General features: G+C 30.9%; 2 protein-coding genes across 2 annotated transcripts; both read right to left on the reverse strand.

Annotated features, from left to right (window-relative positions):
• Positions 1 to 2,206: 2,206 nt before the first annotated feature.
• LOC141833874 (putative mediator of RNA polymerase II transcription subunit 26c) lies at positions 2,207 to 4,372 on the reverse strand. Its single transcript, XM_074721384.1, has 7 exons — positions 4,058 to 4,372; positions 3,615 to 3,683; positions 3,392 to 3,474; positions 3,208 to 3,269; positions 2,792 to 3,087; positions 2,473 to 2,587; positions 2,207 to 2,358 (listed from the first exon to the last, which is right to left on the reverse strand). Exons 1-7 carry the CDS (start codon positions 4,370 to 4,372, stop codon positions 2,207 to 2,209), a joined length of 1,092 nt encoding a protein of 363 aa, XP_074577485.1.
• A 9,139-nt stretch (positions 4,373 to 13,511) lies between these two features.
• LOC141833476 (small ribosomal subunit protein eS28) lies at positions 13,512 to 15,323 on the reverse strand. Its single transcript, XM_074720933.1, has 2 exons — positions 15,253 to 15,323; positions 13,512 to 13,941 (listed from the first exon to the last, which is right to left on the reverse strand). Exon 2 carries the CDS (start codon positions 13,928 to 13,930, stop codon positions 13,733 to 13,735), a length of 198 nt encoding a protein of 65 aa, XP_074577034.1. The 5' UTR covers positions 13,931 to 13,941; positions 15,253 to 15,323; the 3' UTR covers positions 13,512 to 13,732.
• Positions 15,324 to 18,146: the final 2,823 nt, after the last annotated feature.

Below are 18,146 nucleotides of genomic sequence, written 5' to 3' on the forward strand. Positions count from 1 at the left end.
AACTCAACTATGCCCCAAAAGCGAGTGATTATAACTCAATTGGCTAGTTTTTGTACTATCTTAGTAGTAATAATTTGTACTTTTCCCATAATAAAGAAGAACAAATCAATTTTATTAAAGTAAAATAAATTAATAATTTCATAATAAATTCATCTCCACTTATATAAATTTGAATCAAAATTTATTTTTATTTTAAAAATCATCTCTAATTTATATAAATTTGAAATAGATTTATTTCTGTCTTAAAATTTTTAAAAACTTTAAACAGAGTTGTTAATAAATATTATATAGTTTTAAATTTTGTTTGTAATTAGTATTTATTTTTGTTTAAAAAGTTTTATTTATAATTTCATTTCAAATTCATTTTAACTTCTATCTCAAATTTCTTATCGTACACTATATTTTACTAAAGTGAAATGGATTAATATTTTCATAGTATATTCATCTTTGATTTATCTAAATTTGAAATAGATTTTAATTTTATTTTAAATTTTTATTAAATTTTAAACAGATATTTTGACAGAAATTATACGGTCTCAAATTTTATTTATAATTCACATTTATTTTTATTTATAAAAATTTATATATAATTTTGTATCAAATTTATTTTAAATTCCGTCTCAATTTTTTTCAAATATTATATTTTATTAAAATAAAACGGATTAAAAATTTTGTAGCAACTTCGTCTCTGATTTATCTAAATCTGAAACAAATTTTAATTCCATTTTAAATTTTTATTAAATTTTAAATGGATGTTACAAAATCATAAGGTCTCAAATTTTATTTATAATTTGTATTTTTTTTATTTATAAAAATTTATATATAATTTCATATCAAATTTATTTTAAATTTCATCTCAAATTTTTTTTTCAAATATTATATTTTATTAAAGTGAATCAGATTAGTAATTTTGTAACAAATCTGTCTTTAATTTATCCAAATCTGAAATAGATTTTAATTCAATCTTAAATTTTTATTAAATTTTAAATAGATATTTTCACAAAAATCATACGGTCTCAAATTTTATTTATAATTCATATTTATTTTTGTTCATAAAAATTTATATATATAATTTTGTATCAAATTTATTTTAAATTCCATCTCAATATTTTTCTAAATGTTATATTTTATTAAAGTGAAACGGATTAGTAATTTTGTAGCAAATGAGTATCTAATTTATCTAAATCTGAAATAAATTTTAATTCAGTCTTAAATTTTTATTAAATTTTAAATGGATGTTTTGACAGAAATCATATAATCTCAAATTCTATTTATAATTCGTATTTATTTTTTATTTATAAAAATTTATATATAATTTTGTATCAAATTTATTTTAAATTCTGTCTTAATTATTTTTCAAATATTATATTTTATTAAAGTAAAACGGATTAATAATTTTGTAGTAAATCTGTCTCTAATTTATCTAAATCTTAAATAGATTTTAATTTCGTCTTAAAAATCTATTTTTGAAGCCCTATTTTTTTTTTTTTTTTTTGTAGTATTTCTTATATTTCTTAAAGTTGTTTACGAGATCATCCCCTCATTTAGATAAGTTTTTTAAAAACACAATCTTTAATATATTTTTTTTATTATTTTAAATTTTCTCTATTTTTTGTAAAAATGTTATAGTTGTTTGGTTTTTATGTTTGAAATTGTTATTATTCTTTAAAAATAAAAATTTCAGCAGCAATTGCAAGCCTCGATTGGGTTGGGATGAACATGCATGTACGTAGGGGTCAAGTATGACATCATAGACAAGCTCTATCACAAGCCTCGATGAAAATAAAATAATATAGATTGATCGAGTATGTGTCTAATTTGAACACGACATGTTATTGACGACGTCACAATATATTTATATTTAATTTTAAATAGAAAGTGTAACATTAGAATATTTATATAATACATATATTTTCGTTTCTAAATAGGAAATTTAAGTTGTTTTTTATTTTAAAATAGCAAATATAACTTGGAATTTTTTTAATTTTCAGGGCTTTATATAATCATTTTGTTTTATGACTTCAAACGTACGTATTTACGATCACTGTACTAATTAATGTTATATACATAACACAAAAAAGAAAAAATAAATCCAAAATATATGAAAAATTCAAATAACAACCAATGATCCAACAGGCAATTTTTTGGTTGATTTACTAAAAGTTCTTGTTGTAGATATGTCGAATAGCTTGCGAGCTCCATGCTACTAATGGTAATTCTGTGGCGGCTTCACAAATTGAGTTTTTGCCCATTCAGTAATCTCTTTCTTCAGTTTCTGAATAGGCCTCAAAGTGCGGCGACCTCCCTTCTTCGGCATATTTCGTTGCTCAGTCACTTTTATCGTCCGCTGCTTTTTTACTATATCAAAAGGAAGCATGAACAGTAATTCTCACTACGTACTCTTAATATGCATGCATATATACAGATCACTTTCATCAAAATGAGTTATATATATCAAACTAATTAACTTACCATTAATGTCATCTCTCTGATATCCGTCATGTGCATTCAGTTTGCGCTTTCCGGCCACTTGTTCCAATACTTTGTCTGAATCGACGCTTCTAGCTCGATCATCGGGTTCACATTGCTGAAATGAATCACAGTATATACATATATAAATAGATCAATCGATCGAGATTTAACTAGACAATTAATTAATTAAGCTCCTTAATTAATTATAATTAAGAAACGATCATCGATCGAGCAATATGCATGCATGGGTTGCAACTTAATTATTTTTACTGCATATTAAAATATTGTTCAGTAACTAAAAATTAATTAAACTACTTACACGTTGTGGAATTGATGACGGCTTCCTAATTTGAAGCGGAAGTTGTCGCCCAGAGGCAAGCTTCGGCAATCTGCCAGGCTCAGGATAAGCAACTCCTCTTGGCTTGGATTCTTTCCTTGGAACATTGACTCGGTCTTCTCTTCCAATATCAATACTACGATGAAGCTCTTGTGTAGAAAGTAGTGGTAGCTGCGGTTTTGTTTCTTGCTTTCTAATCTCTACTTTTTCTTCTACAGATCTTTCCTCATGAACCTTAGTCAAAGGAATCTCTGCAGAGTCTGGCTTATTTTCATATTCTGCAAGTCGATCATAATCGTACGTACATACGTCAGATCATAAGGTAAATCGAAAAACAAGCTAGCTAGAGAGACTGATGAGAGGGCCATATATATATAGCTAGCAAATTAAATGCAAACCTGCAGTAGTAATGGCATCATCAGTAGTTTCGACCCATTCATCCACTACTTTCCTCCACCCTCTGCACAAAGTCAAAAACAATTAGTCCATCAGAAAATATTAAACGCCTGAAATCTCAAGCTAGCAATAATATATGCATGGGCATTAATTGCATCAATGGCAAAGTAAAAGAATTAAACTCACAAGGTTACAGCTCGAGCCAAGTGGCGAATGTTTTTTGAAGTGTGCTTGTGTAAGACTTTAACTGCCCATCCGATTTGCATCTCCTATATATATATATACACACACACACACGTATCAGTATCACCAAAACAAACTAAACAGAAGTCAGAATATATAATTACATAGAATAGAAAATAAACTGATATATGTATAGTAAATATTAAATAGCTAGCTAGCTAGGCACCTTGAGGATGTCATAAGTGATCTTCAATTGCTGCAGATTCCTCAATGAATCGAACAGGACGTCATCAGTCTGTTAATATAATTCCATGACTTCGTTTAATATGTTAATTATAATGCGTGCTTAAACTGGAACAAATTAATAAAATAATTAATAGGCCATAGCTAATATGATTCCATGTGTGCATCAGATAATTAAGCTACAAAATCCTAAGATAAAGAATTCGAAATTAACCCTATACTAGTGCAGTATCGAAACAAATAAAACCTGATGGTGATGATAGGAAAGGATGATCGGAAATTAATAAACCCTAGCTAATATGATTCCATGTATGCATCAGATAAGCTACAAAACTCTAAGATAAAGAATCCGAAATTAACCCCTAAATATATATATATATATATATATATATATATATATATATATAGTGCAGGAACAAATAAAACCTGATGGTGATGATCGTAAAGGATGTCCTTAATCCTTGTGACCTCTTCGACGACGATGATGGATCGGTCCTCCTCCTCCTTCTTTATTTCCTTTTTGATGGCCTCTTCGGTCTCCACTTTTTCAAGGCCAAGATCCTCATCGGCCTTGGCTCCTTGAGGAAAAGGCGGGAGGAGCGATTTGAAGCACAACTCTACGATCGAATCCCGCTGCCTCTCCAACTCGTCGGGGTGGTCGACGGCGGCGACGAGGATGGCGTTCTCGATGATCTGGAAGATATCAGCACCTTCCGAGAGGAAGAGAGATGAGATTTCCATGGAGACGACGTCGTCGGAGGTTCGTCGCGGTGAGGGAGTCAGAGGATTGGAGAGCAGAGGAACTATAGCGAGTTGGTGAGCGGGGTTTCCGAATGAGCGCCAATGGTTCTCTGATTCTAGAAAACGGGCGAAAGAAAGTGCTACGAAGAGCAGGCGAAAAAAAAAAAAAAAAGACGTAGCAGAGCAGGCGAAAAAAAAAACGAGCCTATATGTATATATACACTATTTTTAAAAAACATTTTAAAATATATAAATGTACAAAAAAACAAAAAATCATGATTACGATTTTCAATTTGAAATCACCGACTATGATTAGATTTATAATTTATGATAATTCAAAATTATTATTTATATTTTATTTTTTAAAAATATTTAAAAATTTAGAAATGTGTAAAATAAAAAAAACATACATTTATTTAAGTTGTCTATCTATCCATTTACTATATAAAAGAATTAAAATCACATAAAATCTTCTACTTTTTTTTTAAAATTATATTTCTTTTATTATTTTTTTAACTTTAGTTTCAATCATGCATCAAATAATATTTAAGCTTAAAAAAACAAGAGTTAAAAAAATATTATGTTATATCTTAAATCATCTTTATTTTTTTATGTCAATGATTTTTTAATTTAACATTAATTTAATTATATTTTAGCATGGTAAAATATATATACCACATAAGTGAAAATCTTCTACTTCATTTTTTTGAAAATTTTATTTCTTTTATTATTTTTTAACTTTAGTTTCAATCATGCATCAAATAATATTTGAACTTTTAAAACAACACAAGAGCTAAAATAATATTATATTAAATCTTAGAGCATCATTATTTTTTTATACCAATGATTTTTTAATTTAATATTAATTTTATTATATTTTAGCATGATAAAATATATATACCACATAAGTTAAAATCTTCTACTTTATTTTTTTTAAATTATATTTCTTTTATTATTTTTGTAACTTTAGTTCCAGTCATGCATCCAATCAGAGACGGAGCCACATAAGGACTATCCTAGATTGTAGCCCAGCCCTTAAGTGACTCCATCTACGTTGAAAAGCATGATTTATTTAGAATTTAAACTAGTAAAGATGATTAAATAATATGATATTGAATTCTAATCTAATATTGTTCATTAAAATTAATTTTTAAAAATTTTCATAACTATTTTATTCTTAACTATTAATCAAATATTATACTTAATAAATAAATGAATTGAATCATCGAGCACGAAGCGAAGATGTTGATTTAAAATCATATTATGGTTAAATAAATTCATCGGTAGGTGCGAAGATAAAAAGTATGTTGGTCTAAGTCGGAATTGATTTGGATTTGATTTGGTAAAGTTATGACTGAACCAAATTTAATTAAATTAAATCGGTTTGATCCATTTAAAATGAGTTAGGAAATTTCTAAGACTTTTGTTTTATTTTCTTCTATGTACATAGCAACTTGCACCTACTATCTCCCCTAGCTGCAACTGCCATGATCGGATCGACGTGTCCTCTACGTCAACGTATCCTTACGAGTTACATCTACGCCAGAGGCAAGTAGCTGTGGATTAAGATCCTGCGAGAGAAGCTTGAGCACGACCTCGTGCTGCACTTATGGATCGACTACCTCTATTTGACTGTCAATGGCACGCCCTCTAACACCGCATCAGCGGTCAAACCTTCCACCATGGCCTCTAAATTTCTAACGTCTATGAATTAGATATTATTATCGGTAAATTAATTTAATAATTTCATAAATAATGAAAAAAATTATTCAATAAAAATTTAAAATTAGATGAAATATAGGAAAAAGCGAGATGGTAACATACTTGCATGAAGTGAACTTGGACCTCTTGACGGACTCAGCCAACTTGAGATCAGCCTAACCCACTCATTCCTCGATCCGTCTGACATCCAATAATATTTGAGCTTTTGAAAAAACAAGAGCTAAAATAATATTATATTAAATCTTAGATCATCATTATATACCACATAAGTTAAAATCTTGTACTTCATTTTTTTTTAAATTATATTTATTTTATTATTTTTTAACTTTTGTTTCAATAATGCATCAAATAATATTTGAGCTTTAAAAAAAACAAGAGCTAAAATAATATTATATTAAATATTAAATCATCTTTATTTTTTTATACCAATGATTTTTTAATTTAATATTAATATTATTATATTTTACTAATAATTTTTATCATATATAATTTTTATTATATATAATTTTAATTATATTATTTAATAAATTTATTATTGGATAATTAATATTAAAAGTCAAATAGTCTATGATAAAAAAATAAGACCCTAATCTCGCATTAAATATTTTAAGATAAATAGATTAAAAAATTAACTCAATAATTTTAAGTAAATGATTAATTTATACTGAACTACATCATTAATATCTCTAGAATATTATTAAATACTTTTTTTTAAATCTAAAATTAAATTAAAAATTAAATAAATAGATAGTTAATCGATAATTTATTTAGATCTGATCCTTAATCGGCCCGTTTAGAGATGGTCTAGTTACAGATCGAGCCTGCTAAACAAGGTCTAGTTATGGCGGGTTAATGAGTAATCATCCCGTTGAATCGGTTCATCAATTATAAAATTTAGGATTTTAATTAAATTTGATATTTCTTAACTTAATTTGACTAAAATATTTATTAAATTTATAGTTATTTTTAAAATTTAGTGAATATTTTTTAATAGTTGAATCTAAGTACTTTTTGATCACTTTTTTCTATCAAATAGAACTAGTGGGACAAGCATCAACTGCTCAACCTATGGAACATGTCATATGGTGCCAAATTTTTAAGATGATTTCAATTAATCCATTTAGGGACCTCGAGATTCTCTTTTGCTCCTCCCGTTGTAGCTTTCACAATAGAGTTTGAATAAACTTCACAAATTATTCTCTTTGAATTCAGTTGACTCAATCATCCTTTAATCGATTGAAGTATTAATCACTGAATCTTTATTTGCCTACGACTATTCTTCTAGTCTACTTAATTTCAATTCAATTATCTCAATTCCCTTTAAATCGACTAAATTAAATAGGATTGTAAATGTATTTATTAATGAATATTTTCTAGAGTCAATTTATAACTATATCAATTGACTCAACTTCTTATACTCGACTTAATTGACTTTAAAGTCAAATTTATTAGTCCAATAAATATTTTTTCAATCGACTTAATTTGTTAATCAATTCAATTTAAATAGAGAGCAACTTATTTCTAGAAATTGACTGCCAAATTGATCCAAATCACTTCAGTCGATTAAATTTATTTTTAATCGACTCAAGACAAAATAATTATCTTCTGTTCCTAAGCAAAACATTACTACAATTCATGTTCATTGTTTGCTCATTGTGGTTGCTATTTTAAATTGATAACTTCACCAAATGGACATTTAAAATGCTTTCTTTCATAGGGACTTGTTCGGAGAGACTTATATGCAATTGTCACATAATCTTCATCAATAGAATATCATTCTCTAGTATATTGACTCAATAAGTCTCTAAGATGATTTTCTTTAATCTAAAGTAAACTATTCGTTTTTCACCAAGATCTCTTGATATTCTTTCGCAATCAGGCTCATTTATATAGATGACATGATCATAACTAGCAAAGACTATGGTATTGTCACCCTTAAGAAATTTCTCCGCGCTAAATTTTGCATCAATAACTTTTGCCTAATGTGATAATTTTTTATGATATTAAAGTTGATCATGGATTGGGCTTATATTCAATCACAAGATGCTCTATTACTAGTTATTGTATAAATGATAGTATTTAGATCTTTAATTTAATAAAAATATCAAGCTATGACCTATATTACATGTGAGATAACACGGCTTAAATACTTATCAGATGAAGGTAGAACATTTACAATTGACAAAAATGTTTATCACAGTGAAGCAACACTCACATTGCGATGAATTTAGTTTATCATGAACTTACCAAGAACATGGAAATTATTCTTTTGTGCAACCTACCAACTGTTAGAAAATTGTTCAATGGTAAAAAGTATTTAGTATGACATAAAAGTCCTAATAAATTATAATTTTTAGCAAATTCATATGGATATAATTAACAAACTTATAAATATAAACTAAATATAACAATCAGTGCTCCTAGTAATTAATTGTATAGATTGAACTATTTCTAAATATTATTCCTAGTTGATGATGGTATTAAGATAATGCATTTTTTTAACTAGGCTCGATGGCCTACCTATATAATGCTGCTTAACACAATTCATCACATAACTTTTATGAAACTAAGTTAACTATACATATTTTGCTTAAAATTTTTGAAAATATATAATCAAAATAATTTTTCTACCTGAGAAGAAGATGAATTCTTCAACATTTCAAATATTTATGATTCTGTAGCCTTGAAATCAACCCTCACTCAGACCTGATTCTTTCATGGAACAAACACCAACTGAAGGGATGAAGCAGTGTACCAGAAGGAGATCACGCGGTCACCAATGAAGCATTGAGAGCTACTGTTCTCGATTTCATTAATAAAGAGTGAGCGAGACTAGTTAAAGCGTCGATGAGCACAAAATAGATGAGTGTCGATGAAGTAAAAAGTAGGGATTTAAGTTGATTTTGCCGTTGAGAACTAGGGTTTTCGGTTTCGCTGATGATGCGGGAGTGAGGCGATGTCAGAATTTTTTTATGAGAAAATGCATAAGTGGTTCGGTCAGATATCTCAAACTATCGTTTAAACCATCCCTGCTTCGGATGATTACGCGAAAATACAAACAATTTTTAGAAAGGGTAAAATAGGAAATGCACAGATGCGAGGTTATGCAATTTGGACAATCATAAAACCAACTACACGATTTAGAAAAATCACATAACCATCTACATAGTGGTTATATATATGATTATGATACCCTGCAGGTCTTATCCTATGCGACTTGTCCATGACAAAAGATTTTGGATGCTCGAAAATGTTCTAGGCATCCAGAACAATAACAATGATATATTTTATTTTTATTTATTTATTTTACTTATGATTAAGCAATTTTAAAATTGTTTCCTTTAGAATTTAGAGGTTGGATTATAGTATTAAGCATAAAAAAATTTTAAAACAAAAAAAAAAATACAATGGAGGCTAACAGTCCAATGTCACTGGTTATTGAAGGCTAACCAAAAACTTAATAGGACTTTTTTTTTACTAGTTTTCATACAATGGAGGAAAGATCTAGTTTCATGTATCCCTGCCAAAAAAATGCATTCTGGAACCATAATAGGATTTTTTGTCTCCAGTCAATAAGTTACCTATCTGGCTCTTAAGAGTTCTTCAATATTCTCATGAGTTAAGTGGTTCAAGAAATTGCAACCGCAGGTAGTAGCCAGCAGCTTCTGCAAAATGAAATGACAAAAATTGGAATTTCCTTCATGAATCAGTGGGGTTCATGAGCTAAAAGTATGATAAATTAAGAAGAAAAAATCATCTCATTTGACAACAAGTAAAAAAATAAATTAGATAAAAAAATTAACATGAAATAAGTTATTCAATGAACACAGCATTTTGGTACAAAGGCGCTTTTAGTGTGGCAATAGTATAAGTCCATAATAAGAAGAACAATCAAATAATAAAGTTATTTCCATATGTCATAAAGCAAAATAAGGAAAAATTGTGCATACTATTCAATGAACAAAAGTAGTGATACCGGTGCATAAATGATGTGACTCTTTCTCTAAGGTAAGAGCCAGGAGTCAAAGGGAGTCAAGCATATGGCTGATTTGGCAGTGTTGGTCAAGTGGGTCAATGTCCATATTTTGTCTCTTGTGGATTCATGATCAAGGGGCTCATGTTCCCAAGGTCCATAAAGAGCATTTATGAAGTTGTCATAGAGAAGGTCCTTGGACTCCTTTTTCTTGCACATAATGCCAAAAGGAAGCAGAAGGAAAGGACATATGTCAGATCTGGTCTCCTCATACGTCTACATAATGGAAAGCTCTAGCAAAAAGAAATGGACTTCTTCTTCTTCTTCGAGAGGGGGCAACGGTCTCTTCTCCGGGGAGGGGGAAGGACGGCTCAGGGGGCAACGGTCTCTTCTCCCAAGAGGGGGATCTTCTCTTTCTTTCTCAGCTTCGGCTCTCTTCTTCCAGGAGGGAGGGCTGCTACTTTTTCTTCTTCTTCCTCTTCTTTCAGAGGAGGGCACTTCTTCTTTTCGACGGGCTATGCATTTCAGGTTCTCACCTCTTCTTCGAAGAGGAAGCTCTTCTTCTTCTCTCTCTTGGAGGGCTGGTTTGATTTTCTAAACTCTTCTTCTTCTTCTACATTTTCATTTTTCCTTCCACGGAATACTGACTTGAGCGTCGGAGGGGCTTGCCGGGACTTCCCGGCACCCAGTAATCCGTTTGTTTCTTTGTGATCTTGCAGGCCCTCGTCTCACCGGGGTCCACCAAGGTCGAGGTGGCATTTCCTTGACTAATGGGTTGACTGTCATCGATTTTTGACCGGAACAAGTAGATGTACATTTAAAACTGTAGAGTGTGAAATTACTCTAGTAGATTTTCATATACATGAAGTTCCACCAATCTCTCCGATGAGAGTGATGCCTGAAATACAAGTTTACACAAACCTCATTGCACGACTTCACTGCACATATGAATCTGAGTGTGAACAATACATTGATTTGGAAAAACAAGCACCATTAGCAACAAAGACTGATAAACTCCCCATCCTAAAATCCCCAAATAGCAAGCATAATGAAGGAAAACATACAAATCAAGGATTCACATTGTAAAGCACAAACACACTTCATTTAGAGTCCCTGTTGATAACCTTACACACCATTATTAGTATCCATACTCTGAACATTATCTTTTGCAAAAATGAAATACAATATAATATAAATTTATTAAAGATAATTTTGATGTTGCTCATCAACAATAACTTAATAGGACAATAATTTTAGGACTTTACTGTTTTTCTTTTCATTCTTCATGCAACAATGTTTTTCATGTTTGTCTTAAAGGTTACAGTGCTAGCACTACATTCCTATTGTTTCCAATGCTCCTAAAAGTCTAATTTGCAATGCCATTATTTTTTATTAGAAACTATGACATTCTTCTAGCATCACAATGACATTGATATTTGAAAGTATATATTAGCCATTCAAGAATGAATCTCCTCCATTACTGAAAAATATAAGATACAAATACTTTTTAAAAGCCTTTAATGTGCTAAAATACTTCATTAGTAGAAAGATTTCAGGATCCTGCACCAAAATGGTAGTAAGCCGAGCATGAGTAACCATTTCAAGATAGCATGTCACAGGCTCACAGCTAGCTTATATGAAAACATCATGCCTAAGAAGCTTACCTTCAGTCAAGGAATTTTGTGATGCAATCAACCAAGTTTGTCCCGTTGAATGGTTCACCACCAATACCTACACACGTGGACTGTCGGAAGACCTGAAATCAAAAGCACAAGTATTGATTCAACGGGATGAAATGATGTGGAGGGCAATAAAACAAGATAAAGCCGTACGGCTTCATAGGTCAAGGTACCAGATCGAGATACAATACCTATATATTCTCCTGGCTTAGCTTGTGAATATACACTCTCCAGGTTTGATAATGCCAGGACAATTTGGTCCAATCAACCGAGTTGTTTGATTGCTTGTTTAATGCAGCTTTGACTCGCTTCTCATATCCATATGCCATGCAATGAATCTCTTAGAAGAAACAAAAGTAAACATGAAGGTAATTTTGTTGAAACAAAAATGAATAGTCTCTTATAGGTAGTTTTGATTGAAGGAAGTTTGATATAGGAGATGTTGAATTAGGTACTCTTAGTTTGACAAACAACACCATTTCATATGAACTAGGAGCAGTTCAGGTTAAATGGAAGCATTTCATATGACGCGGGTGTTCTTGTCGACGAAGACGGCATGAGGAGGCGGGGTAGCAGAGCAGTGGCGAGGGGAGGAACAGAGAACGGCGGAGGAGGCGGCACCTGAGCGATTGGAGTGAATATAATTTGGAGGCGAGGGTTCCGACGAGCGTCGACGCCTGACGAGACATCGCTCCGCTTTCCTCTGTCACTGCCTTTCGTTCTCTTCGAAGAAAAACACAAGCAATAAACGAGATGGAATTAATTATGGAAATAGATAAAATTAATTCCACTTAATTTGCTAACTTTTTCATTGCATCCTTCGATTTTCATAAATTATACTTTATCATCCCTAATCTAAGTTTAACGCCATTAGATTAAGATGATAATTAATAGTAAATCATAGGAAATATTGTAAAATCCCCTCTAATTTTGAATTTATTTGATTGATTAATCATAAGTCATTTGACAAATAATAATTTTATTATATAATGCACTACATTTATGTTTATATGATTATTATTATATTATATTTAGCAAGATTTAAAGGTGCTTTATGAGAATTAATAAATACCTCTATAACACATTATTATTATTTTAACCTTTTTTTGAATCATGAAAAAATATAAAACAACCATCAAGTAGAATTAATAATGCTATTTCGTTAACCAATTTCTTAACCTAAAATAGTAAAGTCAAAAGGATAAAATGTTTTAATTGGCAAGGACCAGAACAAGACGTGCAAAATTGTCATGGAAAGCAACTATTAGCAATTTCTTAACGGATCAACTCACAAACTAACTCATTAAAAATTCATCATATAATAAAGTGAAACAGATTAATCCAGTTAAAATTTTTTAACTCAATCCAAAATTAATTGCAAATTAAACAGATCAATATGCACCTATCAAAAAATTTAAAAAATTAAAAATTTTAAATTTAAATTGATAAAATTGAAATATTTAAATTTAAATTATAATAATTTAAATAAATTAAATATAGTAATTCATTAAAAAAATTTATTTTAAATAATTTTCTATTTGAACCAACTCACATGGATCGCATATCAACCTACATGAGTCAAGAGTCACGGACTTAAACAAATCAACCTATCTGAATCCATTTTAACATAAATTAATAAATTTTCAACTCAAACCATCTAAATCATTTGCCGAGATAAACCAACCGGACAAATCCAATTTATATTGATGACTATGATGACACATAAAAAGCAAGAAGTGCAATGATAAATACAAATAACAAGCTATTTGCAGTAAAAACATCAAATAGATTAAAGCACACAAGCATCAACGTAAGCCAAAACTATTTAGGTCCACAGACAAGCAAAACAGCCAACATAGAACACTACCAATTCAATTGCCATTGCTTTAAAACATCACCGACATCCTTCATAAATTGAAAAGACAAGACCAATCAATCCATAGTGCAATTGAAATAAGCTAATTAAAAAACTAGTGTAGAGGAACATCAACGCAGCCGCCTAGCCTCCCTCTCGGACTCGAGAAGAGTAAGGATATCGCCCTCCCTTACTGGACCCTTCACGTTCCTCATGATCAGCCGATTCTGGTCATCCAAGAACTTAACCCTGACTTGTGTAACCTGACCTCGAGATCCAGTCCGGCCCATCACCTTCACCACCACTGCAAGCTTGGCTTGAGAATCCATGATGCAGTTCGCTGTTGTATTGATAGGGGTGGGTTTAACAGGTTAGACGCCAATCCAAAATTGAGATAGAAACAAACAACCAGCGAGAATAATTTAGAAGTGGGCAAGTGCCAACAAGTTTAATATTTATCTGTTGCATCATTCATGAAAGATGGAAAGAGAATGAGGTGGGTGACGATAATATATGGTTGCTAGATATATCATAATCAATCAAAACAGAAGGATCTCTAATCTTCGATCCTTACAATAAGGAAAATATTCATTTTATTTATATAGGCTCCACTTGAAATTATAACTGATCCCTCCACTTGAAGAAAATTGAGTAAGGAAAATTATGGCCTACTGCAAAAGTGATGAAACAAAAAAAATGTTCCAAGTACCTGATTCTTTTTTTTTAATTGATAAGAGAGCACATCAAAGCACCACAGGACCAGAGCATAGAACACACAATGAGGGTGGGTCCTAATATTAAGAATGCTGGCGTCTTAGTTGAAAAACTTGAAGAACGTAGGAGGATCATCAAGGGCATGGCATAGTGCTAGAATACTTATATCACATTGTTTCACAAACTTCCATTCACCAAACAAAAATAGGATATCAAGATACAACATAATTTACTTCTATTTTTTTAAAAAAAACTAATTGCAACAGATACAATCACCACTAAAACAACACTCTTCTACTCTATATATTGATCATAATCTTGAGTATTCAACATCAAAGCTATCTATTTTTAGGGGGAAAACGGAATATCAATACCAGATAATCCTCTTAACAAGTAGAGGAATGCTAGAATATGATTTAGGACATTAATGGGCTCAAAACCATTAGCCTATGTAAAAAAATAGAAGCAGGCAGCAATAAAAAAAGATTAGCTATTAATGTTTTGGTAAAAGAATCTTATGTTTCTGCAGTAACAATCAATCGCTATTACAAACAACCAATCGCTAATTAACTATATACACGTTTTGGAGATTACAATATTAATGATCTCTGCTTTCAGATAAAAACAATAGTAAAAAAAATGATAGCCTATTGATTCTAGAAAGCATCCTAGTTCCACAAGTTGCAGACGCCATTCTATAATCAAATAACAAAACACTTAAAAGTTCGATCAAATCCTAAACAGATCTGACAATTTCAAGATAGACGAATATAAACCTAAAAGCAAAGCAAAATTGCAGATACCACACCAGATGGTAAGCTATATACTCTGCTTCTCGGTAATTACTAATTAACAAACTAAAAACTTTAACAAAAGAAAATTTATCAAGAAACACAACGCCACGAGATCGATTATAAAAGCATTTAAAGATTGAAACCTGCTCTTTGTTCTCTCCGGCGTTGTCTCCTATCAAGGCTTTAGAAGAGGCGGCCGGCCAACGCACACAATGAAAAACCCTAGGCTTAGTTTGCCTTATATAGGCGCATAGAAACTTTTTTGTTTGACCTATTATCTTTAATAAATTTCAAATTGGCCCTTTAACGATGATTTAGTCGTTATTAGATATTTTTATTAAATTATTATGGATATTTCATATTTGCATCTTCTGTCTTTCTAGCCCTTTGTATTCTATTAGTGAATACAATTTTAATTAAATTAAATTAAATTAATTAAATTGATCAAAATTTAAAAATTTAATTTGATTATTTTAAAATTTTATTTTTTAAATTTTTTATTCTTTTGACTTTACTATTTTAGGTTAAGAAATTGGTTAACGAAATAGCATTATTCTACTTGATGGTTGTTTTATATTTCTTCATGATTAAAAAAAAAGTTCACAGTTTGCTAAAATAATAATGTGTTATAGAGGTATTTATTAATTCTCATAAATGTGTTATAGAGGTATTTATTAATTCTCATAAATAATAATGTGTTAAGCCAAACGTTACTATATGACTTTCATAGCTGGACTTACTCTTGTTGAATCTAGGTAGATGGCCACTTAACCCTTGTCACCGATGATGAAACACTTGATTTAATGGCTAACAATTTAGTATATTGTGCAAATTCAGGACAGATTATGCCTTATATGGTGCCGGAACAGTGAGAAAAGAATGTGTGAGGTATTGTTTGAAGCAGAGGTGTCTGATTATAATATTCTTTTAGATAATAAACTCATAAATGTACTCTAGAGAAGCATACAAACAAGATGATTTCATGTGGATGTGCATTTGCCAAGGATAAATGCAGTTTGAGATCCAAAGGGTGATGATATTGGACAAAATTCTTTACTAACATGCCTTGGTTAACTTCAGAGAGTACACACTACTTATTTGGTAGTGACAAAGCAAATTTTAGTATCGGTGGTTAGATTCTGTCAGTTGAAATAGTTGCAGAGTTCTGGTGCTTTGTTGAAGATTTAGGACAAGATGTTTCATCATCTCAAAAGTGGAGAGCAATGTGCATATTGGTCTTTAACTTTGTGCCTGTTTACCTGCTGGGGAGGGAGAGATGGAAGGGAAACTGACTTCTTTAACCATGTTTAGTTGAGATTGTAGAAAGTAGAGATCTGATTGAACTGGTTAAGCATGCAACTCTCTCAACAGGGCACAACTTTCTCCAACTTGCCCTACGAGCTTTCTCAGTGCTGCTTATTGGCCCTGTAGCTTTGCCAAACTTTCCTGATGAGCTCCCTGTGTGGCGCAACCCATTTGGTGGAGTGCAGTTCTCTCCAACTTTACTGACGAGCTTGCTTGACACAGCTTCCTCATCTGTTTTGAATGAATTAATTATTAAATACTTTAGGCAATATAAAGTTACCAAATACGATTCTGATTTTTTTTTTTTTGTATTGTATGCTAGATTTTCCTCAGTTCTAGGAAAGATTGACAAAGGCAACAACAAACAGCTAGGATTATATAGCTTGACACAACCTTTCTCTGGAAATTGGCATATGTTAGGGCTTATTGTCAGTGTTCTTGCTGTTTTGTCAAATATTTTCATGGAACTTCTTGACAAAGCTATGCGTTACTGTAACACCTCTAACTCACTGATATCGTTTACCCTTCCTACCACTTTGTAGTCATAGTCATGCACCTTCACCTTCAGTGTTGCACTTGTAGCATTTTTTCTTGTCCTGGATTGGAACTGATTAAGTATTGTTTACATGTAACATAGATCTGTTTCTGCATAATTTCGGTTATCGCCTGCTATAGATAGACACCTTTCTGTTGGTGTTTTTGCAGCAATTGTGTCAGGCGGGAAGGGAACAGCACAGGATAAAATCAAAACGCTTAGAGAAGCTGGTGTAACGGTGGTGGAGTCCCTAGCCAAGAATGGTGTAGCTATGCTCGATGTTTTCAAGCAGCGTGGGCTCGTCGAATAGAATGTGAATCGATCATTCTGCTGACTACATGGGCAGTTGAAGCGGAATTCGTCGTTATTTAAGAGTTTTGGAAACTGAAGATTTTTACTTATGCGTCTATACTTTAGCTTTCCATAGAGCTTTAATAAAGAAAAGAGAACACTTGAACTAGGTTGCACCCTAATGCAATTTCTTCCTTTCAGGTAGTGTTTTGGTCTAGTGGGGATCAAGGATGACAAATTATTTTATGAATTGCTTCAAAACAAAATTGAAGTTTTGAAGCATCAGCATCTATTGACTTGTATAAATCCTGTTACATCATAAACAGGGCTTATCACTTTGCTAATTTAATTTTAGCATGGTCTGTAAAGATTGCCATTTTATCATTATCCTTTTCATGTGTTTATTCATCCAATGGAATACAATAATAGCAAACGAATTCCAATTTTCTATGATTATTAGAGAATGAAATAGATACAAATGAAGTAAAATAGATGTTTCATTTGAATTTCATCATAGATAAGAACTAAGTAAAATAGATGTTTCATTTCGGTTTTATGAAGTAAAATATATGTTTCATTTGAATTTCATCATAGATAAGAACTAGATAACCGATCACACATAATGAGATAAGACTAGGATAGTAAATGAACCAAATATTCGTAAATAAATTTGATATTCGATTTGGTAAGAATTTATTTATATTCGTTTAATACACATAAAATCAATTAAATGAACAAGCTTGAATAACTCGTTAAACTAAATGAACAAACTTGAACACATATATATTCAGCTTGTTAATATTCGTGAACAACATTCATAAAAAATATTATGAACAACATTCATGAATAATATTCGTGAACAATATTCATGAATCATGTTCATCAATAAAATTTTTATCAACATGC

The sequence above is a fragment of the Curcuma longa genome, chromosome 8, assembly GCF_044706935.1.
Source record: "Curcuma longa cultivar G26 ecotype Majalengka, Jawa Barat chromosome 8, ITB_CL_G26_1.1, whole genome shotgun sequence".
In the NCBI taxonomy this organism is placed as follows: Eukaryota; Viridiplantae; Streptophyta; class Magnoliopsida; order Zingiberales; family Zingiberaceae; genus Curcuma; species Curcuma longa.